Source organism: Gambusia affinis, linkage group LG07, assembly GCF_019740435.1.
Source record: "Gambusia affinis linkage group LG07, SWU_Gaff_1.0, whole genome shotgun sequence".
NCBI lineage: Eukaryota > Metazoa > Chordata > Actinopteri > Cyprinodontiformes > Poeciliidae > Gambusia > Gambusia affinis.
The window spans coordinates 26,353,529-26,376,454 of NC_057874.1; the positions used below are offsets into that span (position 1 = coordinate 26,353,529).

Consider the following 22,926-nt stretch of genomic DNA (forward strand, 5'->3'; position numbering starts at 1 on the left):
ATATACAAACATAAACTGTATGTTTCATTAAGTGGTTCCTGCAACTATGAAGAAACATCACAAAAAACTATATGAGATTTGCAGCTTTCAGTGGAAAAAAACCAAACAAATAAACAGACAAATCTATATGTTTTTGACAGATCAAGAACTTTATTTATTGTTTGGCTGGTCGTTATGTTGATTCTTCTCACTATCATTCTACAATTGATATGAAACAACAAATTTAAATGATGACCCTGGAAAGGAAGTGTTTTACAATAAGATATTTGATTTTTAATAGTTTCAACCTCTCAGACATAAATGCTGTTTTTCAACCAGAGCTCTTGAATCTTGAGACCTACTATAACTCAATAGCTGATCCCAAAATCAGATGTAACACTTCCCTCTAGTGGATGAAGGCTAGAACTAAACCTTGTCAGAACCTAACCTTACTGAACATGTGGAAAATCATTCTAGTGTCTATACAATAAACAGTTTGAAATTACAGTCTGGTGGTAAAATAAAAAATACAGGAGTGGCCATAATCACGGTGTTATATTTATTTAAACTCATAATAATGGGTTTAATTATTAAAATAAAGCTAGGTGTTAAAGGGGGGGGTATTATGTAAAATTGCCATTTTTGAGATTTATAGCATGCTAAAATTGTGTCCTTTGTGTATGCCTGTTTGAAAGTATTCATTTCTCAAACATGAATTCCACAATGCATGTTTGAGAAAACCTTCAATCTTTTATTATAGCTGCGAGTCATTTGGTGTATGTTTCTAAAATGTCTCTGGAAACCAAAAACATTTGCCAATCTTTCTTTTCAAAATAGCTACTAAGTAATCAGATTGGATGGAGAGTATCCATAAGCTTACATTTTTAATTTAATTCAGGCAGTTGATACAGATGCACTTTTGAATTGAAAACTGTGAAAAACAAAATTAAAATGATTTGAGGATTTTTAACAAATGTAAAAAGTAAAACATATTTTTTTATGGCACATGGCAATTTCAATTTGCCAGTTTCAGTAGCTGTGGTGAGAAGTTTGGATACCTCTGGTCTAAGCTGTTGAATTGTAGTTCTGGCTGCGTGTTTCTGGCCTGCTAGTCCTTCCCAGCCTCTGCAGTGTATTTGGCTTAATCCACGTCTCCGCCAACAATTAAAGGTTTCTTCAACCCTGCTGAAGAAAAGTAACTCAGAGCATTATGCTGCCACCACTATGTGTCCTTGTGGGGCGAGGGTTAGGATTAGCAGCTGTCATTCATGTATGCTTAAGCACAATTGATGGACAAAGTTGGCATTTCTGACTTTGTCCACTAGATGGTGACAAAGAAATTTGAGAATGCTGCTCTTTTAATAATTTCATCTAATAGAAGGTCTTTCTAATGTATTCAACAACAATGCACTCTGACACATACAAAAGATTCAGCTAATGATGGATTTGTAATTGATGCTACTCCTGGTGATAGGTCACAGGTTGCCTTTTGACACCTTGACAGTAAATCACCAATTATTTCCGAGAACTGAATTAAACATGATGCTGATGCAATCTCAAGGGCAGTAATTATTTTACCATGATCATATCACTGATGCTTGATGCCTCTTGGATCATGATGGTGACTCACAGTTGCACCATATGGCGATCAGATTACACCACAGTGTCCAATTTGCATGTGATGAACAGTAAAGACGGTTGAGGAGGATGGAGAGATGGTGACTGCATAGGGATAATGGGATTTTCACTCCATTAAACCCACAGGACATGATATCAGTGTGGGTATATTTTCTCTGCGATAATTACATGACAGAATCGGATGATCAGATGTTACATTGACAATGAAGCATTTGAATAATTTTACACATAGAAATCGGTAGTTTGTCAGCAGTGACAAATAGAATCTATCTATCTATCTATCTATCTATCTATCTATCTATCTATCTATCTATCTATCTATCTATCTATCTATCTATCTATCTATCTATCTATCTATCTATCTATCTATCTATCTATCTATCTATCTATCTATCTATCTATCTATCTATCTATCTATCTATCTATCTATCTATCTATCTATCTATCTATCTATCTATCTATCTATCTATCTATCTATCTATCTATCTATCTATCTATCTATCTATCTATCTATCTATCTATCTATCTAAATAAATAAATAAATAAATAAAATGAGTAGGCAGTGATCTGATGTGTCCCGTGATTCACCCAAACTGGTCCTCCAACAGTGGGGTCGCTGTTTCCCTCCCACAGCATGGCAGAAAACAAAGGCGGCACAAACATGAGAAGCTTGGATGTCAGAGTGGGTGAACCCCAGCTGACCCCCTTCGGCCTGCACAAATGACAAAGGGTGTTGGTAATGTGCCATATCGGCCTTTTATGCAGGGAAATGGCATAAATTGTTCACAGATGTTTTATTCTTTCTTTTTTTGTTGTTTTTGCAGCTCTAAGCACATATCTAAAAAATATAAATATGTCTATTTTTTAGATTATGTTTACATTGTGTAAAGATTAAACATAAATGAATAAAATTAAACTAGTTTTTCAAATTAGTCCTTTGGGGAAGGTCATTAGTAACAGAAAACCATTTTTTGATTGAAATCAAATAATATTTGATATATTTGGACATAAACAACAGGAAATGAAGCAAATATTCCTGAGAACCTAATTGAAATGAGTTTAAAGCCAATGAAAATAAATTTTTACCATCTTGTGAAAAAGAAAAAACAATAAAAAATGTCTGGAAAATGAAACTGTAACTGACAGTCTTGAAGAAAGATTCCTCCAGGGAATCTAGGATACAGCATCATCAATGGTGTTGAGTCAAAAGGGACACACAAGTTATTTGATCTAAAGTGAACCATTCATCAAAAGTCCTTATGTCCATCTGTGTCATAAAATAATGTGCTATTCCTGAAAACAAAACTATAAATGAGGGCAACACAGCACAGCAACGTGACATCACAACATGAGGATTCATGGAGGATGGAATTTCCTCCTGATTCCATTTAGTTGTACAATGCAAGTGCAAGTTTTTCTCAAGATATAACAGAATCAAACATTTTCCCAATCATAACACTACATACCATCTGTATATCATTGACAGGAAATACAAGTTTCTTTTGTAGTTCCTGCAGGAAAATAACTATAAGCAGAATTTAAATCTTGACTGAACTGAATATGTCATTTGAAGATTATAAACGTATTCAAAGTTTTAGAGAAAGCAAAGCTGTCTGGATGTAGACTTAGTGTAAGAGTAGGCTTGGTGTCTGTTTTAGTCTGTGTGTAAAATGTACACAAGACAAGACTATATTTTCATAATAAACAATGATATCAGTGACTCTTGTAGGGCAGTTTAGTCCTGCCTTTGCTTTATTTCAGATTACACAAGCACAGTGCCTGTCACATGACAACCAAAAACTTAAATGCATTTTAATTTTGGTTTAGCACTGCATAATTGTGACGTGGAAGGAATGTGATATAAAAACCTGAAGTGTTTTCTACAATTAAACTAGTAAGCACGTCTGACCTGTCAAACAAAAAGTTGTGGACAAGTTGAAAGTAGGGTTCTGTTATACACAACATCCAAAACCTCAGAAAGAACTATTTAGTGCATTATCCAAATATGAAAACAGTATAAAAAACTGTAAACTTATAAAGAGACGAACATCCATCTAAACATACAAGCCAGGCATGGAAAGGATTGATCACAAGGGAAGCCAAGAAGTTCAAGGTAACTCTGACGAAACTGCAGAAATCCGCAGCACAGTTGGAAGAATGTCTTGACAGGTCAAGCTATTTCAATAAAATTTTGTTTAACAGAGTTTGTTAATCCCAAAGGAAAATTAAATTGTGCTTCAACTTAAACTAGCCAAATTTCTTCAAAGAGTCATTCAAAATGATGATGACAGAGGGGAGGAACTTTTTCTGTATACGTTTGCATTGTCAGCCTTCTTTATCACCTGACTGAGTCACTGGTTGAGTCAGCGATGCGGTTTGTCTCAAGAACGTGGAAGACGGAATAAGGTGCTTTAAGACCACAACAGAAAATTTGTCCCAAAATGGAAAAGTGCTATGTATTGTGGAAAATGAACACTGCACATCACACTAAACCCACAGTACCATCCTTACTACAAAAATTGATTGATTGATTGATTGATTGATTGATTGATTGATTGAATGATTGATTGATTGATTGATTTCAAACATGATAGAAGCATAAAATCACACACATGAACAAGGAATGCAAAAGACACATATTTTTGTATCACAGTGATCTTACCATGTTCAAAAAGGAGTAGGAAGAAGAAACTTATGAACTCTTACCCCATAAACTCATACCATATTTTCAGACGGACCCTCATTATTAAGTCAAAAAAGTAAAAAATGAACATAGGTTAATTAATTTTCCATTTCATCTGGGTTTATATATGTCTAAATATATACATTCATACAGCCATACCCACACACACAGCCATCTGAGGCTAACTGATATTAGCCTCAATTTACACATATTAGTGCTGTCTCTCACCCATATTTCTATATCTTGTGAATATTACTTTCTTATATTTCCTTTTATATTGTATTAAATATTGACTTTGATTCAACTCCACATTTAACTTGTTCCATAATTTTACACCATGAATTGAAATACAAATACTGCCATCCTTACAGTGAAGCTGGTCACAGTTCATAGGAAGGCTGATTGAGCAAAACAAGGCAATACTGGAAGAAACCCCGTCAGATGTCTACCAGTTATTTTCTTCCAGTCTGACTGTGGACCGATTTTGCCAAGACTAGAAATGTACTCTAAATCACCTGCAAATGCAAGTACAAAAAAGGTGATTCTATCCATGCATGCATGCCACAGCATCAAATTTTTGTTCATAAAATTGTTATTTTTTAACAAAAAGAAAAACACAATAGTATCCATTTCACAATTACGCGGCATTGTTTCCTAAGAGTTTAGTAAAAAGAGGTGATTTTTGTTTTACATGTACAGCAAAGAGTTTACTCCCGTTTTAATGTCTCTCAAGTCAACAATAACAACTCTTGTTACAAGAGTACAAATGAAAACTAGATTGATCAAAAATAGAATAAAAAATAACAAATGCCACGTGTTACACCCCCTGATTCACACAGATTGTTATATAATTGGTGGATTTAGTCATAGCTGCAAACTAATTTTTCTTGCAAATGAGGGCGGTTGAAAAAAAATAGATAACAGCAGAACTTCTCATTGACCAGGTCATTAAAGCCAACGTCAAACAATGATGTAACCCATATGGAGGAACCGTTTGATGTTTTTTTCTCAGGGTCCCTAATGGACCCTGATGCCCCCTCCTCGAGAGCGCTCGCATCACCATTGGGCGGTAGCAGCTTCCCAGGCAGCCTGAGCAGCTTGTGCGCATGTTTTCATATAGACTAACGGGGCAGGTCTTCATCATCATTGCATGGGGCTGATGTTAAGTGGTAAGACGCGACGGTTCGCAAAATAAAACAAAAACAAGACAAAGGCTTCTGATCGGAAAAAAAATCGACATATCAGGCGACATCATGAGCAAAGTGCAAGGCGGGATGAAATGCGTGAAATATCTGCTCTTCGCCTTCAACTTCATCTTCTGGGTGAGTCCGATGAAAATGAATTTGCGTGGAGACCTTGTTGTTCATATTTAACACTCAGATGTGTGGACATACTCTGATGTTTTGTGATCATCACACACTCGCAAAGGCAGAAGATTTGCGTCGTTTTTAAGCGATGTGATCATCTTTTCCGGTGGCAAGAAATTGTTGGCTCCTTTGTGATCCACTTCGTCTCGCAGTGGTGTTTACATGTTCAATATTTATGACACGTTATATGCGTACCATTTGTTTATACTGTGTTGCAATGGGAGCCTAGTTTAGGAGTTTTAAAGAGAATCTATTTCTGCTGATCGTTATTAAGCACCTGTTCAGTACACATCCTCTCTGAGCCTGCACTACCTCCCTACTTCAACTCATCTTAATACACATATTGATCTACTTTTCATTTTATTTAATCTAATAGCGCTGAAGTAATATATCAACCTTGTTATAAATGATATATAAAGTGTATTTAAATACTCATTTAGCAAAGACAATCTCTGTTATATTCAGAATGATTTATGTTGCATGTAAAGCACCCTGTCTACTCTTCAGCACATACTGTTCATTAGAGCTGCGCTATCCTGCTATGTTTCCAACACATATCCCTTCTGATTTAGCATTGTGTTGTGACTTTCCTATTCCAATGCTGGGTTCAGTACAGAGCATTTTTAGGAGGCATATTCATTTTGAAGAAGATGCTGCATCAGTTTGTTTTAGTTTGATAAGCTGCTTAGAGAAAGTTTAGTTGGACCTTTGGCTACATGGTGCTTGCTTTTCATGCACTGTCTCATCATCTGACATAAATCAGCTGCTGCAGCCTAGCCTATATGAAGAAGAAGTCAAGCCTCAGTTAACTTGGAAAGCTGGCCTGATTTCATAAGCCACACCCAGGCGTAATCACTTATCTGCAGAATCAATCTGCCCGTTAAATAGCACCATTCTGACAACATGAAGTAGGGTAAAATATCTCACAAAGAAGCTATGCTCCAATAATGATAAAAACAAAACTTCTAGAAAAGACAAGTAAAAAAAAGTGATATCTATTGGTTTTTAAAGAGATACGAAGCAGTCTCTAATGCTTCTGGATTGCAATGAACCACAGTAAGAGCCATTATCTACAAATTGATGAAACAACAGTGGTGAATGTTCCAAGATGTGGATGGCTAACCAAAATTACTCTAAGACCGCATTGACAACTCTTTCATTAGTCCACAAAGGAACCAGATCTTACAGGGCAGATAATGCATTTCCTGGAGAATGCCAAGGGAGAACTACTGCTCTGGAAAAAGAGCAGTAGCCTGTCCCAAAATTATTATGGATAGTCAAAGTCTGGAATTAAGTCCAATGCATGTAAATGTGCATCAAAATTCCTCCACAGACTCATAACTTGCGGCTGCCAATGGTGGTTATTAGGTTTAGGAGACAGTTAAGTACAGTATTTCACTGATGACCCTGTTTCTTTTTCTGTTTGCTCAAATTTATCATTGGCAGATATTTCAGTAAAATTAGTTAGATAATCTAACATTTAAGAGTGACAAGAAAGCAAAATATATATATATATATTACAGTACTGAATATTTTTATATTGTTTTAAATAAATTGCAAAGAATGAAAAAAAATTGCATGGGAAGGCTTGTTAAAGAGAATTTAGATTTTTTAAATGTTTTTCTTTTCTGTTCTTCAATTTCTTGTATAACAGCTTGAGTTTTCCTGGCATCAGTTACATCTTCCTTTGATTGCACCCCTGGTTTAAATGTACATAATCTTCTATTAGTCATAATAGAAGATTATGTAAACCAGAACTACTTTTCATTTCTTGCTCATTCAGAGAGGAAACTCAATACAGATGCAAAGACAAATGCCATTTTGGTTGTCAGCTGTGAGTACTGGTGTTTTACTGTTAAATGATACACTATATATGAGTTTAAGAGGCAGCATTGATTCTGTGCTCTGTAAGATGATCTCTTGTCTCACCCCAAAACTGACAGCAGCCTCTTTGTTTTTGCCGTTTTGAGACAGAAAGGAGAGCTCTTGTGGCTGGAGCCAAAAGAGGCGTACAGTGCGCTGTCATTTTGGGGTGCACAGCCAACATGCAGCCAATGCCAACGTGAGTTACATCACCAAGGCACTGTGAGGCTGGCACAACCAGTGGCAGAAGTGCACCCTGGGAGATGGCCCCTTGATGTCCATGTAGACAAGTGAGATACTGCAGCAAGAATCTTCTTTTATTGATAATACCCATTAGACAATCAGGTAACACTTTATTAGGCTTCAAAAGATTAGGAAAAAAGAGAAGAAGGCGCTATTTATTGATCACACATTTTGATTGTCTTCTTAGGATCTTAGGGTTTTGGTTCATGAGGGGTTTGAGAAAAAAAAAAAATTTCAGGGTTTATTTCAAGTCTGGCCACACCCAAAACAGGAGTGACAATTCACAGCAAACATACTTGAACTTTTTCTTTTCAGTTTCTTTTAACAGAGCCAGAGTCGCTGAAGAGGTGAACCATTAACATTCCTGGCACGAGCCTGTTTTGAATAAACAGAAAGAAAAACAGGCAGTGAGCTTCAGAAACCATCTCACTGATGAGACAAGAGCAACAGCGCCACCTACTGAAGAACGTTAACTAACAAGATGATATAGTCAAAAAGAAGCAAACCATAGATTAACTTTAGGGGTTTGATCAGTCAATGATCTGGTCATTTATTTTTATTATTTCAGTTTAACATTCTGTGTCCATAACCACACCTCATAAATACCCCATGTCAATATCTAATAAGCAAAGATGAAACTAATATGGAAAAACACTTAATAAAGAACAAAACATTCTCAAAATTATTAGGAGCATTCAAAATCTTACTAACATTAACATTTATGTAAAGGGTTAGTACTTTGTTTCCTTGATTGTAAAGGAAAAAATAAGGACAATAAGGCTCAAAGTGTCACTATCAACTGTTAGAAATAAGAAAAATCATTTTCAGAAATCTTTATTATTTATTGTATTTTCGGTTCATTAAATTATTACTTTGGAAATGTGATCATTTTGCAGTTGTCGGGCTTGTTGGTGTTGGCTGTGGGACTGTGGCTGAGATTTGACCCGAACACAGTGAAGCTCCTGACAGGCGATGGCGCTCCTGACACCTTCTTCATCGGTACGTTGCAGTTTTTTGGTCTCCCTCGCTCACCTTACACAATTAAAAAAAATTTCAGCTTCAATGCATTAAGAGCATATAATTTACATTTGAAGAAGGCAGCATACTACATGTAGATCTTTTCAATCTGTGTTTCAGTTTAGGCCAATACCAAATTTAAAACAGCACATAACTGTAAACTTGATCATAGAGTATTTCTAACTTTATAAGCTTACATCATTAGCTACATGACATTAGTGGGCCTCATATGAACAAGCTAATTATATCACATGGTAATGGGAAGTATCTAAGTGTAAACCATGCCGGTTCCTCCCTTGTTTTTGTTTTCCAGAAAGCAAACCTATATCAGGATGCATGAGCAAATCACAGTGTGTTAATAATGAAAATCCAACATTTAATTTCCTAGCCAGTCAGGATATTATATCAGACCAATAAAAGAAGCAGATGTAATAATAAAACATGGGCTTAAATGAAAGTGTAATTAATAGCAGCTTATAGGGTGTTATTATTTTCAAAAGGTACTTTTAATTTGATGAAACCTAATGGGAATGGATATTCCAATTTATTGAATATTGCTGTTTTTATCACTGCAATTTTGTTGGAAGCATTAGTAAAAAATTGATGTTGCATTCAAACCATTTATATGGAAGATGGGTGCGGATATTCATGCGGTCCATTAACCACTTATCACATATGTTGCTTCCTGTTAAATTTCAATCTACTGTAAAACTGCTCTCGTGTGAAAGAACACCGCTGGCTTCTTTGTGGTGGTTACTCAACATATTTGCACAGATTTTTAGTTTAAAACATAAACATATTACCTTAAAGAATACTATGGCTTGTGGAAAATGAATGTACTTAAATTACTGTGAAGACTTTTTAAGTTTTTTTATGGCATTTATTTAACAGTAGCTGTACAGGAATTAGGGCAGAGAGAGAAGTGGAAGACATGCAGCAAATGGCCCAGAGCCAAGAATCGAAACCAAGAACAACTGCACTGAGGACTGTAGCCTCTGTAAATAGACCACCTGCTCTATCACTGAGCCATGTGGCGCCCCTGGAGCTTTTCTTTTTATCCTAAAATAAACTGAAACGAACACCTCAAAGTTAGCTTTTTACTCAGAACCAGAAGGATCTGCAGGGGAGAATACAGCAAAATCTGTGAATTTTGGAAACTGCAAAATTGCTGAGTGAAAATATTTTTGAATTATAAACTGATGTGTCTTGCATTGTCTAACAGATTTTCATTGTTAGAATGAATAAATAAATGAACTGCTTACAGAGATCTTTGGAAATGTTAGAAATGCAGCCCTATTTCGGTTATGTTGACACATTAACTTGGTGACACTTTGTAGTCAGTTGGCTTTTTGAATACTGAATGAGGTTTTTTTTTTGTTTTGTTTTTGTTTTTTGCATAACTCCCACTAAACACACAGCAGATTATTAAGACATACAGTAGAGAAGACAAGCAGCCTCAGTGTTCAGTCCTCAATACAACAGGCTCTCTATTTCTTGTTCTGTGTAGGAGCGCACGCTTTGAAAGAAGCCTGTTCTTGTCGCTCCCATTTAGAGCATGACCTAAAATGGTGACTTCACTTCATCAACTCCCTGCTGTCCTGTCATGGAACCAGTTCCTCTCTCAAGAGGAGCAGGTTGGGTGTGTCAGATGGAAACTCTCCGATTGTCTCTCTTTTTTAATTTGCCATCATATCTTGGTGCACAGAATTTTAAAAATGTTGCGCACTGAAAGCTATGGAAATTTATGCAAAGTCAGGGTCAGATAACTTTACAATTTGGTTACATGCAAATATCCAAACACCTGTCAGTTACATATATTTTTACTTTCATTTTTTAAATATATTTTTGTCAGTATTTACTTCACTAAATTTCTTAAAAGAAAAAAAACAACAACAAAAAATAACTGTTTGCTAAATTTACCACCACTATCTTTCACTGGCAGCAACAAAAAAGCTTTGTATCTCAGTAACTTTTGCTGAGTTATTCCTATCTGATGGTCTAATAGGTTGCTCACTAGGTCTGTCCCAAGAAACACCTTATAATGGATAAAAACAAAAAGATCTTCCAAGAACTTTCTAACCTTATTGTTTCAAAATACACACATAAAATTGGTTGCAATACTAAGAGCAAACTTTGCATAGAAGATCCCTCACCCCAGAACATTCGAAATAACACCTGAAGAACATTTATAGTAAGGATGAAAAGATCTGATTTATCACGATAAATCGATTATTCAAATAATCAGCTACTTTAGTAATCAATAAATTAATAGCTACAGTTAATAATAAGGCTGTCTGCTATAAGAGCAATACACTCAGAGCAGTAATTAAGCCAAAACTGTATAAAAACATATACATCTTGCATTTTAGACTAAAAACAAGCCTTTGTCTGAAAGTGGCATAGTTTTAGCTTCACCTGTTTTAGATTCTGTAAAATCAATCTATTAAGAACCTTTTGCAATCCAATTATTAATTGGGTAATCTGAAACATAATCAAAAGATTATGTAAGTCATGTAGATGTTAGAACTATGTTTATAGCTGTAGATGCATCTTTTATTACAAATGATACAATAAAGGAATGTTATGTTATAATATCAGCATATCTTGTCAGTAGCCTCATTAGAAATAAATGTATTGAAAAAAATAAGTGTTTCTGGTGCCATTTTGAGTTTTATATAAATATAACAACATTAGGAAGTTTAATTATACTTTTTCTATATTGTTTCCTGTACATGGAAATCAGAAACCTTGTTACTATGGTTGATAATATAGAAAAATATCCCTGTTTAGATTCATGGAAGAACAACTTGTTGATGAACAGTTCTGTCAGCAAGCCAATACTGCTCTGTGGAACCCTTCCTCTTGGAGGAATAATATTAGTAAGAGCTCGTGTTCCACCTACATATGATGATTTAAAGCTTTAAAAATCTGAAGTAGCATAAGTGAATGAGTAGGTGCATAATTACCGGAGGCAGCTCAGCGTCTCCAATGAGTTAGTGTGTGCAGCGTAAATCTGATTTACTCTTCTCATTTTATGAAATTAGATTCAGGATGAATGACACCTGGAGCAATTTGGGCATCTGTTTATTTGCAACATGGTGCCAAGGATCAGTCACAACAAAATAAATGCCATCTTAAAGTTCCCGAAAACAATAGTATGGCATCACTAGCAACCATTCACCTCAGGCACAGAGAGCAAACACAGTGCTACCTTAATAAGACAAAAGAACAGCATCCCCTGTGGATGATTCACTTCCCTTACTGTCACTTCTGCACTTTCCAGTGTGTACAGAACCATCGCGTGTGTATATAAGATAGGGACAGAGTTTAACTAAGCGAAAATGCAGATGTTTACACTTACTAATCCCTGTTTCTGTCTCATACCTGCTTTTAAATCCACCAGGGCTGCTTGGTCTGTGTCTGCAAGATGTCACTGGGTCCCCTGACAGGAAGTTCAATAAAAGAACAAGTGTTAAAATGACTGACTGATGGAAAATGTGTTGACACCTTTTATATACAGTGGAAGTTTTTTTGTCCCAACATATTTTCCATTGCAGATATGTTGGGCAAGAAAATTTGCTTTGAATCCGATCATACCACGCTTCAGCTCCCTGCAGGTCAGCAATCTACTTGCTCGCATTTCCCTGCGCTTTTGTTCGACAACAGGAAAACAACAGCTTGCGTTGGGCCCATGTGGGTTAATTATATTGCTGCAGTGATTAGGCTCTAACCATGGACCTCGGGGAGCAGCCTGGTGCATAGTTGCAGCGTAGAGGAGGACTCTGTAGTGAAGACTGGGAGCAGGGGAGCAGACAGAAGAGGTGACGTCAACCAGACTGGAGACAAGCAGAGACGGTCGTGGTTTCCAGCATTTGAGCCATCCTAAATTTGATTTGCAGCTTTACGAGATGGATGGTGTCTGTTCCACTGCTTCAGTTTCCAAGAACATGAAAGAACAAAGCCTACATCTAAAAACAGCACCAAAATAACACAGTGGAAACTCTCTCAAGTCAGTTTTGCTTTTAATTTAACAGTGATTCATCAACGACAGGGAAGATCTTATGGCTATATGTGGAGGCGCCAAAACCAGATCACTTTAGTGGAACTGTTTCAACATCTTCTCATCTCAAAAAAATTAATTTTACTTTAGATTTTAGGTACATTATTTACACTCTAGAGGCAGTGTGTCAAAACCATTTACAAACACCCATATCCTAAAAATAATCTCTTTGAAAGGAGCCATCAAACTGGCAGCTAGCGCTTATCTCCATAGAAAGCTGTGAAACTCGGTGTAGGAGAAGGCTGATAATCCAACTGTGAGGCTCTGAAGTTTTGATTCCACCTACATGTTTCTGCTGTTACCCAAACACAACAAACAGTCTTTTTATAAACCTCCCCAATTACATGAAGGCACGTTGGATCATGCTGCCACCATCAGGTGAAGCTGTGAACTGCAGGAAAATTATTATTCTTCCCTCAAATGTTTAGATTTTCTGAGAAAAATTTACAAACACTGAATAATCATAATCAACCCAATCAATCTGTCTTTCTGCAGCTGTCTACATCCTTCTTGGTGCAGGAGGCCTGATGATGGTCGTCGGGTTCTTCGGTTGTTTTGGTGCCATACGGGAGTCTCAGTGTCTTCTTGCATCGGTGAGTTCAAGTGCTTAAAACTAAACGTGTGTTGCTGTAATGCAAAACTTTATCTTATTTTTTCTTTCTCAAAATCTTAGAACTTGTAATCCTTCACTTTACATTTCTATGGAGATTAATATAAATTTCTAGTTTCTTGTTTTATATATTAGCTAGGACAGGGTTTCTTTTCCTATTTGAGAATGTTTTGAAATTATTTTTGAATTTAAAAGAGGCTACTGATGAACTAATTTTATGACTTTACCTATGATTAGTTTAAAAACACTCAGAGATCGTCTATGTTTAAATCATAGGTTGTACTGTAAATAATCACTGAGATCAGATAATGCAAAAAATAAATACATAAATCAAAAAGTATTTGCAATAATAAGTATTCTTTCCCACTTCTGCAGTTCTTTGCCTGTCTTCTGATAATCTTTGGAGCAGAGATCACTGCTGGTGTGTTTGGATTCTTGAACAAAGAACAGGTGAAATAATTATTGTTTAAAGAACAAATGAAGTGGTTATCTCAGTTTGCCAAACCCCAGGTGTTAATCACTCCTTTTTTGTTCTTTTATAATAGATTGCTGAGGAAATCCAGAAGTTTTATAGCGACTCCATTGCTGATAATAACATTAATGGCACTGCCATAGCACAAATTTATCACAAAACTGTGAGTATGGCGTAGCTTTTGTCTCATTGCATCCTTAGACCCTGAATCACTGTCATAACCATATTTATTCACTTTTTCATGAACAGCTGAATTGCTGTGGAGCTACCAATTTCGAGAAAAATCCAGAATTATGCCCAGACCAAACAGAGGACACGGTAAGATAATCATAACACTTCTTAGCCACATGGTGGCAGTATAGGACTGATTCTGATTGACCATTCAGATTCATCCATCATCCATCCATTTTCTCCAGTGAGACATTTTGGGCGAGAGGCAGGGTACACCCTGGACAGGGTGCAGCACTTCAGATTCTTATTTGTTAAATCTCTCCTCTCTTTGAGTCTTTAGGACTGTCATACTGCAATATTAAACTTCTTTGACGAAAAGCTGCTCATCATTGGATATATAGGGATTGGCATCGCTGGAGTAATGGTGAGAATTTGGAAAACTTTCACCTTAAACTCTGATCTTTTACAGTGTTTGAATATCTGTCTAAAGTTACTGGCTTGTGGTTTTCATTCAGTAATGAATTAAGACTTTCGTCTTGTTACCTGTTTCTGTCTGTTTTCAGATTATTGGAATGATCTTCAGCATGGTCCTGTGTTGTGCAATCAGGAACAGCAGAGAAGTTATATAGCTGGGGTTATGACTCCCTCACACACCTACCCACTCACCGGACCCTACAGATGCGTACAACCCTTTATAATCATTGTATCCGTATGGGTAGAGCAGCACCACGGTTGCATGTCTGTGACATTCCTTTTAGATCAGACTGGAGCAGTGGGGAGGTTAACTGCACAGACTGCATTCAACACGACACGCTGGATCATTTCAAAGCTTTTCCTCGTGACTTTACCAGCCCAGGAACACTGATTTAATACTTAATGCTTTGCTTTTTAGCATGACGTGACATTCCCTGCTATTAACATGTTTTTGTTAGATGGTGCTCTACAGAGTTTGTCATACTGCACTGTAGCTACAACACAATACATAAGGCCTTCTATGACACAAGAATGTTTGTGATGGAGGAGTATTGCTGTAAATATGGACTATTTTACACGTTTGCAGTCAACACATCTATTTGCAAAGTTTCTCATCAAACTTTGTGTGATTAAGAGTTTTGAGGACTAGCCTACCTTTGCAGAGTGAGTTTCCATGGTGTGCCTATTTGAACCTTTTAAGTTATAGTCAAACCTGCAACTACAGAATAACGTGTGCAATTTTTCATATATTTAACATGTACATAACAACTGTGCTTGTTCTCTGCCTCCACTTTTAAGTATTTCTACTGTACAGCACAAATGAAAACTCTAATTGTTAGGGAGGTCTGATGAAGAACTGCCCTTTTGTAAATCTACAAATTTTTCTGAGGTCAGTAATGTGTTGTTCTGAGCTCTTCTTGAGCACATTTAAACAGTAAACTAGTTTGCATTTTGTGGGAATTTCTGTGGATGTAAATTTTGTGTGCCAATAAGATGTGAAATAGAAAATAATACAGTTTGTTGTTCTGTTAATGATAATAAAACATACTGGGTGCTCATACTGAGTTGTTTTGTTGTTGTTCTGGATTCAAAAGCTTGTTCAGTTCAGCCAAAACAGAACAACAAGCCAGTCTGACTGCAAGATAATAGCTGCAATCACAGCAACAGTTAAACCATTTAAAGCAACTGAAAATGTGACAAACTTATTTAATCTTGCCATCATGTGGAGACTTGGGTGGCTTATTAGTTATAATACTGCCAAGTCTCCAGAACAACCATTAGACACAATCGACTTGCCAACAGATTGTTAAAGGTTTTCCAACACCAATAAAAATGCATTGGGTCTGATAAATACTGGTGGTGCTCTAACTGGAATGGTATGTTCTAGTTAGATAAGATTAAAATTTAGTTTTTCAACAAACACTCCAGTTGTATAACAAAGGATTTTATTTTCCAATGTCCTTGCTAAAATTTATTTTATTGTGAATACTGTTAATTCCAGTATATTTTAAATATACACTGAAAATTTTGAGGTCTTTCATTGCAACTTTTCTGGTAAACTGTTGATTTGGGTACCCAAACCAACAGTTTGGGTTTGTTGATTTGAAAAATTCAACCTTCTGTCATGAACTGCTTCCTGGTAAAAACATCTTGAGCAAGCTGAAGAGACCCAAAATAACCAGACAAAAAGTATTGTTACTGTTTATACTCCAACCTTATGTCTTCTGGAAGAATAAGCATTGAAAAGGGGGTACTACAAAGTGTAATAAGCAGTAGTGCTAATAACTTAGGCACCAGCAATGAAGAATCAATCTGACTTAACAAATGTACACAAAAGGTGAAAATATTTATTTATTTTTTATTCAAGAAAAAAACAACACACCAAGGGTGTTGTAAGGACACTTTTACACCAAAGAAAAGTATTTACATTTACAAAAAATAACAGTACACCATGCAACCAAAGTGAATGAAAAGAACATTTTAATGAATATATTGTGTAAAAAAAGTTATCATGGTGACAGTATGTAACAGTCATCTCTCACAGTATCAATGTTCAATTCAAGTCAATAATGCTGCCTCCAAGAACCCAATTAATAAAATTCTGCTCTATTATAACATAATCCAGTCATATTTAGAATAATATAGGTCTGTAAATGTAAAGGTCTGAAGGGCAATTATGAACACAAACTCAATATGTATAATAATATCAAGTTTTGTAAAGGACATGCAAACAATAACAGGATATTGTATGAGGACGCTTTTTAAGGTTTGGTAACCTTCATGGTCCCATACCAGTAGGATGGCTCAAGATCAATCCAATAAAACTAAATATTAAAATAGCAGAATACAAAACACATTTACAGAATTAAAGCGTAAACTGGGCCCTATATATTTAGCAATCACAGATATTATTTCTAAGTGGAATATGATGAGACAAACGGAAACTGTGGGTAAAAATGTACATAAAATAATGAAAAGATAACCTGTAAATAATAATAGCGTTCTAAAAAAAAAAAAATTAAAAACTAAACACAAAACTAGGTCTGAGTGAGTTCCTCTCCCTCATAGAGGGAATCCGGATGTGAATGTTTTGGGACTAGGACACATGAACACAGTAATTCTGAGTCCACCATCTTAAAAACGTCAACAGATTCAAGTGCAAACAATGGGCTCAGTTGGTTTCAAAGTCACAAAAGTGTGCAAAGTGCGACACACCTGTCAAACTATAAAGATAATTTAAAAAAATAAACTTCTGAGTCAGAAGCATTTTTTTTTTTTTTTTTGCTGTAAACTGATTGTAGCTGCCAGTAGTTATGCCAGGCCCAGTGTGTAGATAGCCTGCTGATGCAGCTCAGACAGACAGGAAACTTGGAGAATAGTTGTCCAGGATATATTCACCAACACCAACAAAATACATGACCTGTGCAATTCCAAACAGAGGTGCAATGACCAGAGCACGGCAGACTGCCCCCTTCAGGAAGGCGGATGGCCCCTCCTTCCTCATAATTTTACTGTCAAGGCAGAAGGATGGGTATAATTAGAGCCATGTATATTACAGGGTATGTATGCATCAGTAGATGGTGTGGAAACAATGTGCCATCTTACCTCACACAATCCATAACTCCATTGTAGCTCTCCTCACTAGAGCCTTTGTTCAGGGACTGCAGTCTGGTCTTCACCACTGCAAAGAGAAAGAGAACATTCTTTAAGACTTGTTGCTACTGGTACTTGATGACAAACACATAAAACAAAACCTACCATCACAAGGGTTGACTATAACTGCAGCAGTAGATCCTGCAACACACCCTGACAAGAAGGCCCAGTAGAAGGGCGATGACTCTGCAGGGCTGGGTTTGCCCAGTCGGTTCAGATTGGCAAACAATGGGAAGTAGACAATAGAAAAAGGTACATCCCTGAAAGCAATAAAACAAAATCTTCCTTAGTAATTATTAAACGTTTGAATTTTTTTTTCTCTTATATGGAGTGGGAGGGGGGGGAGCTGTTTTTGAATAACAATGAGCTTCACCTCATCAGTGTTGCCCCCAGACCCTTATACAGGCCCTGGATGCCCTGTTTTTGCAGGAGTTCCTTCGCAATCTGTGTTGCTGACACGGCTCTTGGTGCAGACATCACAGGGCCGGAGTTGTACGAGCGGCTCAGCACCGTGTTTGTCACCACCAGCTTTGTGGGAGACATCATCACTGGTTTCTGTTGTTGGGCCGCTTGAACAAGAAATAAAAAATTTAAAAAAATAGATACATTAGAAACATTAAAAATTAGGTTGTAGAATGAAGTACCTTCTCCGTTACTCAGTGGTTTTCTTACCAATTCTGCCCGCATCCTGTAGCTGGATTTTGAGCATTTCCATAGGGGTAGTAACAATAACTTGGCACATGCCTGCACCACACCCTGCTAGCATTTCTTTGAATACCGTTAAGCCTTTTCTGTTAACACAAAACAATGAGTCAGACATAAGTCATGACACATTAAATTTCTACCAGATGCTAGACAAATTCACTCACCCGTCCTTGGAAAGGTGATGGCGGAAGAGGTCATTAGCTGCCAGCTTGATGGCCTTCTCAGGGGTAACCAAAGTCAAGTTTACTGCTGCCCCTAAGGAACAAACAAATTCACAATTAGCATTGATGTCACAATCTAGTTTCCAATGACAGAGAAATAATATTGCCTGTCAATATTAACATTATAAAATAGAACTCAACTTAAAGCTGCTTCAATAACTCTGGCAAAGGACATTATCTCATGAAACATTACACTTAAGCATTGTTTTAAAGGCAATGAACAGAAGACAGAAAAGGAATGGTGGGGCACAAATGAAACAAACTTGAAGTCTAAAATTCAGACAAGTTTTTCTTTTTAAAATTAGTCAAATAAAGTATGTACACATGTTAACTACAACACAGAAAATGAACCAGTGACAAGTTGTTAGTGACAAGACAGGCTTACTTGAACACTATACACATATTTCAGACTTTGGACAAACTTGCAAAGTTATCTGTTGTATTATGATGCATTAAAACATAAAAAAAGAAAACTTTAGTTCAGATTAATTTGCAAGATCAAACAAAGACTGTAATGTTATAGTCAAGGAAAGAACAAGCAATGACAGGTTGACAGGACAGTGAAGAGACAACCAAGTAGTTAATGACAAGAAGTCAAATTACAGAACAGATGGCAAGAAATAAAACTTGAGCCTATAGTTTTAAGTAGAGCAATATTGTAAGAACCATTAATATTTGCCTCCATGGTGGCTGCGCCTTATCGGCTAGCCTTCAATATCCCACGGGGACCCAAGTCTGTAATATGGAAAAACACAGATGCAAACAACAGCATTCCTCACAAGAGCAAACGCTTAGCCTAATGGTCTCCATTTTCTTTGCAGATTTAAACACATTAAAAAAAAAAAAAAAAAAAAAAAAAAAAAAACGACAGTGTGGAACCGTATTTAACAGCATCAATAAATTGGAATTGGTTTTGATATTTACTTTGATTTTATTTCAAAAACCAAGAATAGAATTACTGCACAACAGCTAGACACTGAGCTTACCATTTTCCTAAAATTAATCCTATAAAAATGGAACTTCCACATATGCTAACCTAAAGCTTCTTAATAATCAGGTGTATAATCTTACCTCTGTACATTCCAAAGTATCCCTCTGATCGAATAGTTTTGACAAGGCAGTCCATCCTTCATTAAACAAAAACAAAGAAACATTACATAAACCTGCTGCACAAGGTAACAGAAGATTCTAGAATACTCGTTTGGGCTGTAAAATTCCACCCAAAGGAGCTAAACAACTTTCTGGAAAAAAAAAAAAAAAAGGAGTGTCTACAATGTACAGCTGTCACAATCCATCAGGTCAGGACACAGTGACTGTGATTCCATTAATACGTCATTGTGGAATTAGAAAGGATAGCACCAGATTAAACACAGACGTAATAGATGCAATGCCCTGAGACCACATATCCGTGTTGTGTAGAATGTAGCTATAAATACTTACATGCTCTTGTAGACTTGCTGCCCACTTCTTTGGTTCTGTAACCTGGTCTTAGCCAAGTCAACGGGGAAGACACATGTAACCCCAACAATGCCGGCAATACCGCCATTAATGAGTTTGGCAGGGAGGCTGAAAGTTAACAGTGAAAGCCGTTTTACTAAAGCCTAATGAACACATTACTTATTTAAAATAATCAAAATAAAAAATATTAAAAATTAAAACTCTAAGATTACTTTTTATAGATAATTCTGTTGAGGTCAATATTATGAGGAGCAGGAAAACAGTGAATGAGACTTACCTGATCTGCTGCTGAGACATGCTGACTTTTATATGTCACAAGTGTAGATAGAAGAAGCAAAAATGGAGAGATGTAGAATCAAGTGCTTGCAGTTAAGCTGATAAATAGTGTCCTGGAGAGAGAAATCCAAAAAGTCAACGGAATCTTGAATAGCCACAGACTTTCAACACTGAACTTATCCCACCCACCCAGAGCTGCAGGTTTAAACTTATCCATATGCCTCAAAGTCACATGGTTGTGATGTACCCACTCACCACAACGTGGGCGTGTTCTATTTACATTCCGGAACGCCTTAAAAGGGCATTCCCGCCTTCCATAGAAATTGTACAGAATTTTACTGGCTAAAAGTTAGATAACTCGAGATCTAAAACACGTTTCTTCGTAAGGAAAGTGTCTACATATAGTACATATTTAAATTAGTAGGAAAAATTTACTAATTTCAATAACTGATTTCCTTCTCCGGCATTCGGTTATGAAAAAAGTTCGACAGCAAATAATTTTCTTATTTCAGGACAACTGAAAACGTGTCATGGTCGCAAACGATACTAACCAATACTAAGACCTTACGGCGTTTGCTGCTTGATATAAAGGACAGTAATTTCCTTTACTCTAGCAAGCAACGTAAAGCATCCATTCAAACCATCACAGTCCGCAAGACCACTAATAACTCAAATTCGATTATTTAAAATCAATTCTTGATTCACTAAAACGTAAATATAGCAAGGTACTTACCAAATAATTGTCGTATGTGGGTTTAAGAAGAGTTTTAAGCCGTTAAAGTGTATTTCGTTTTCAACCACTGTTCACCTCCGCTTTACGGCAATGAATAGATCGACTGGAACTTTCCACTGGTCTTATCATGGCAAAGACTGTTACAGCATACGCCTTAATGACAACCAATCAGAGTTCAGATATCGTTCCTTGTTTCGCTCCCGTTGGCCGATCGATCCGTCAGTTAAAATGTTAAGCCAATCAGAGCCCGGAAAATGGAACAAGTGAGTGACTGGCTAGAACGAGGCAGATGGCGGGGGTTAAATGTAAAAAGAATCTATTGTTTAAAAAGCTCTAAATGTAATTTAAAATTAAAATGCATGAATAGAAAAGCTTGGGGCCAGACTCTCAAAATATATTTTTCAATCTTAACATACTTCTCGTCTTGGGTCTAGTCACGGCTAAGATTAACATGCCTCAGGGCTAAAGAGCCCTGAGGCATGGGTGTTGATGGATCCACAAAAGGGAACTAGATCTTTCTGTTCTCTATTCTATTCTTTTCTACTCCGGCATGGGTGTTGATGGATCCACAAAAGGGAACTAGATCTTTCTGTTCTCTATTCTATTCTACTCCGGATCCGCTTCCATTCCAGTACTGATTATTTTAATATAATGTACTAATCTATGTCCTTCCCTACTTTTGCACTCTTCCAGAATGATTCAAAATGTATATTTCTTCATAGGTGCTGAAATGTAACTTAAGTTTTGAGGATGTGTTTGCAGGTTTAGAATTTTACAGAAAATCTGCTAGATTTAAATAAATACTGCTAGAACACTGATAACATCTCCACTTTAAAATAATATGAATACCATGTATCTTGAGACCTGTGATTGGCAATCAGGTAAATTCTTCTAGAAAAGTTTCTGTTTTAGGTTACTGGAAACAGTTTGGAATATTACAAGCTGAATGCTAAACACAGGAGGGTTTTTTTTCTGGAAAGGTTTGAAAAATATTCTGAGAAATTACCAGGAACTGGTTCTATGTACATAACCAAGGGCTAAAAGCTTGAGTAACACAGTGTGGTGCACACTATTTGCAAGTCAAGCAAGTACTTTTTTCAAAGCTGGCATCAACTTCAATCAGTAATTAGCATTAAAAGACAACCGGTTGACACATGTGGGAAAAAAAATCAAAGTAATAAGTAATAAATTAAAGACATATTGGGGCAGGCAATGCAGTAATACTTTAATCTTTGCTCAAGTTTTGGCCTTTTTGACAAGTGTACAATTACATAGATTTTTTCCTACCATTTAAATATAATTACATGCTGAAATTTGTGGTTCTCACAAATTTAAAAAAGTATCTAATATAGCTCAGTAGCCAAATGTCAGAGTCTTTATCTATTACAGCCACTTAACATATTTTGAATAGGAGCTGACTGACTAAAGGAAGTATAATCTGTTACTACTTAGCTTACACGTGTCAGGTGTTACTCACTAAGCAAATACCAGGAGCAAATTTCTCCAGATCAAAAAATATATTCCTAGTGTAATACTGATCTTGTGGTAAACTGCAAGCTGTCAGGAGTTGTTTCAACATGTCCCTACTTTGCCCAGCGCAATAAACCAAACACAGTCAAAAGTCTGTGATGTTTGACTGAAAAAGTGATCGGCATGTACACCACATAGTTGGTCTCCATGCAGTGCTGAGGCAAACAAATTCCTTTGGAATCTCTGTTTCATCCTTTAGGCTACTAGGGTTTACAAAACACAACTACAGCCAGCCAGTTTAAGCCACAGTGACCTATCACATGTTAGGTTAAA

The 22,926-nt window shown here is 36.5% G+C and overlaps 2 protein-coding genes across 3 annotated transcripts; one reads left to right on the forward strand and one right to left on the reverse strand.

The window, feature by feature from the left end:
* Window positions 1–5,361: 5,361 nt before the first annotated feature.
* tspan2a (tetraspanin 2a) lies at window positions 5,362–15,637 on the forward strand. The gene is made up of 8 exons (XM_044121092.1): window positions 5,362–5,622; window positions 8,670–8,772; window positions 13,346–13,443; window positions 13,836–13,910; window positions 14,006–14,095; window positions 14,182–14,250; window positions 14,444–14,527; window positions 14,667–15,637. The coding sequence occupies exons 1-8, from the start codon at window positions 5,554–5,556 to the stop codon at window positions 14,730–14,732; spliced, it is 654 nt and encodes a 217-aa protein (XP_043977027.1). The 5' UTR covers window positions 5,362–5,553; the 3' UTR covers window positions 14,733–15,637.
* A 767-nt stretch (window positions 15,638–16,404) lies between these two features.
* slc25a55a (solute carrier family 25 member 55a) lies at window positions 16,405–21,603 on the reverse strand. 2 transcript variants are annotated; one of them, XM_044121094.1, is made up of 10 exons: window positions 21,124–21,603; window positions 20,392–20,503; window positions 20,097–20,222; window positions 19,728–19,783; window positions 18,600–18,690; window positions 18,403–18,521; window positions 18,104–18,299; window positions 17,836–17,990; window positions 17,683–17,758; window positions 16,405–17,588 (listed from the first exon to the last, which is right to left on the reverse strand). In XM_044121094.1, exons 2-10 carry the CDS (start codon window positions 20,409–20,411, stop codon window positions 17,429–17,431), a joined length of 999 nt encoding a protein of 332 aa, XP_043977029.1. In that variant the 5' UTR covers window positions 20,412–20,503; window positions 21,124–21,603; the 3' UTR covers window positions 16,405–17,428. The 2 variants fall into 2 exon arrangements, with proteins under 2 accessions (XP_043977029.1, XP_043977030.1); XM_044121095.1 differs by lacking the exons at window positions 20,392–20,503; window positions 21,124–21,603 and adding an exon at window positions 19,323–19,391 and having other exon boundaries at window positions 20,097–20,114.
* Window positions 21,604–22,926: the final 1,323 nt, after the last annotated feature.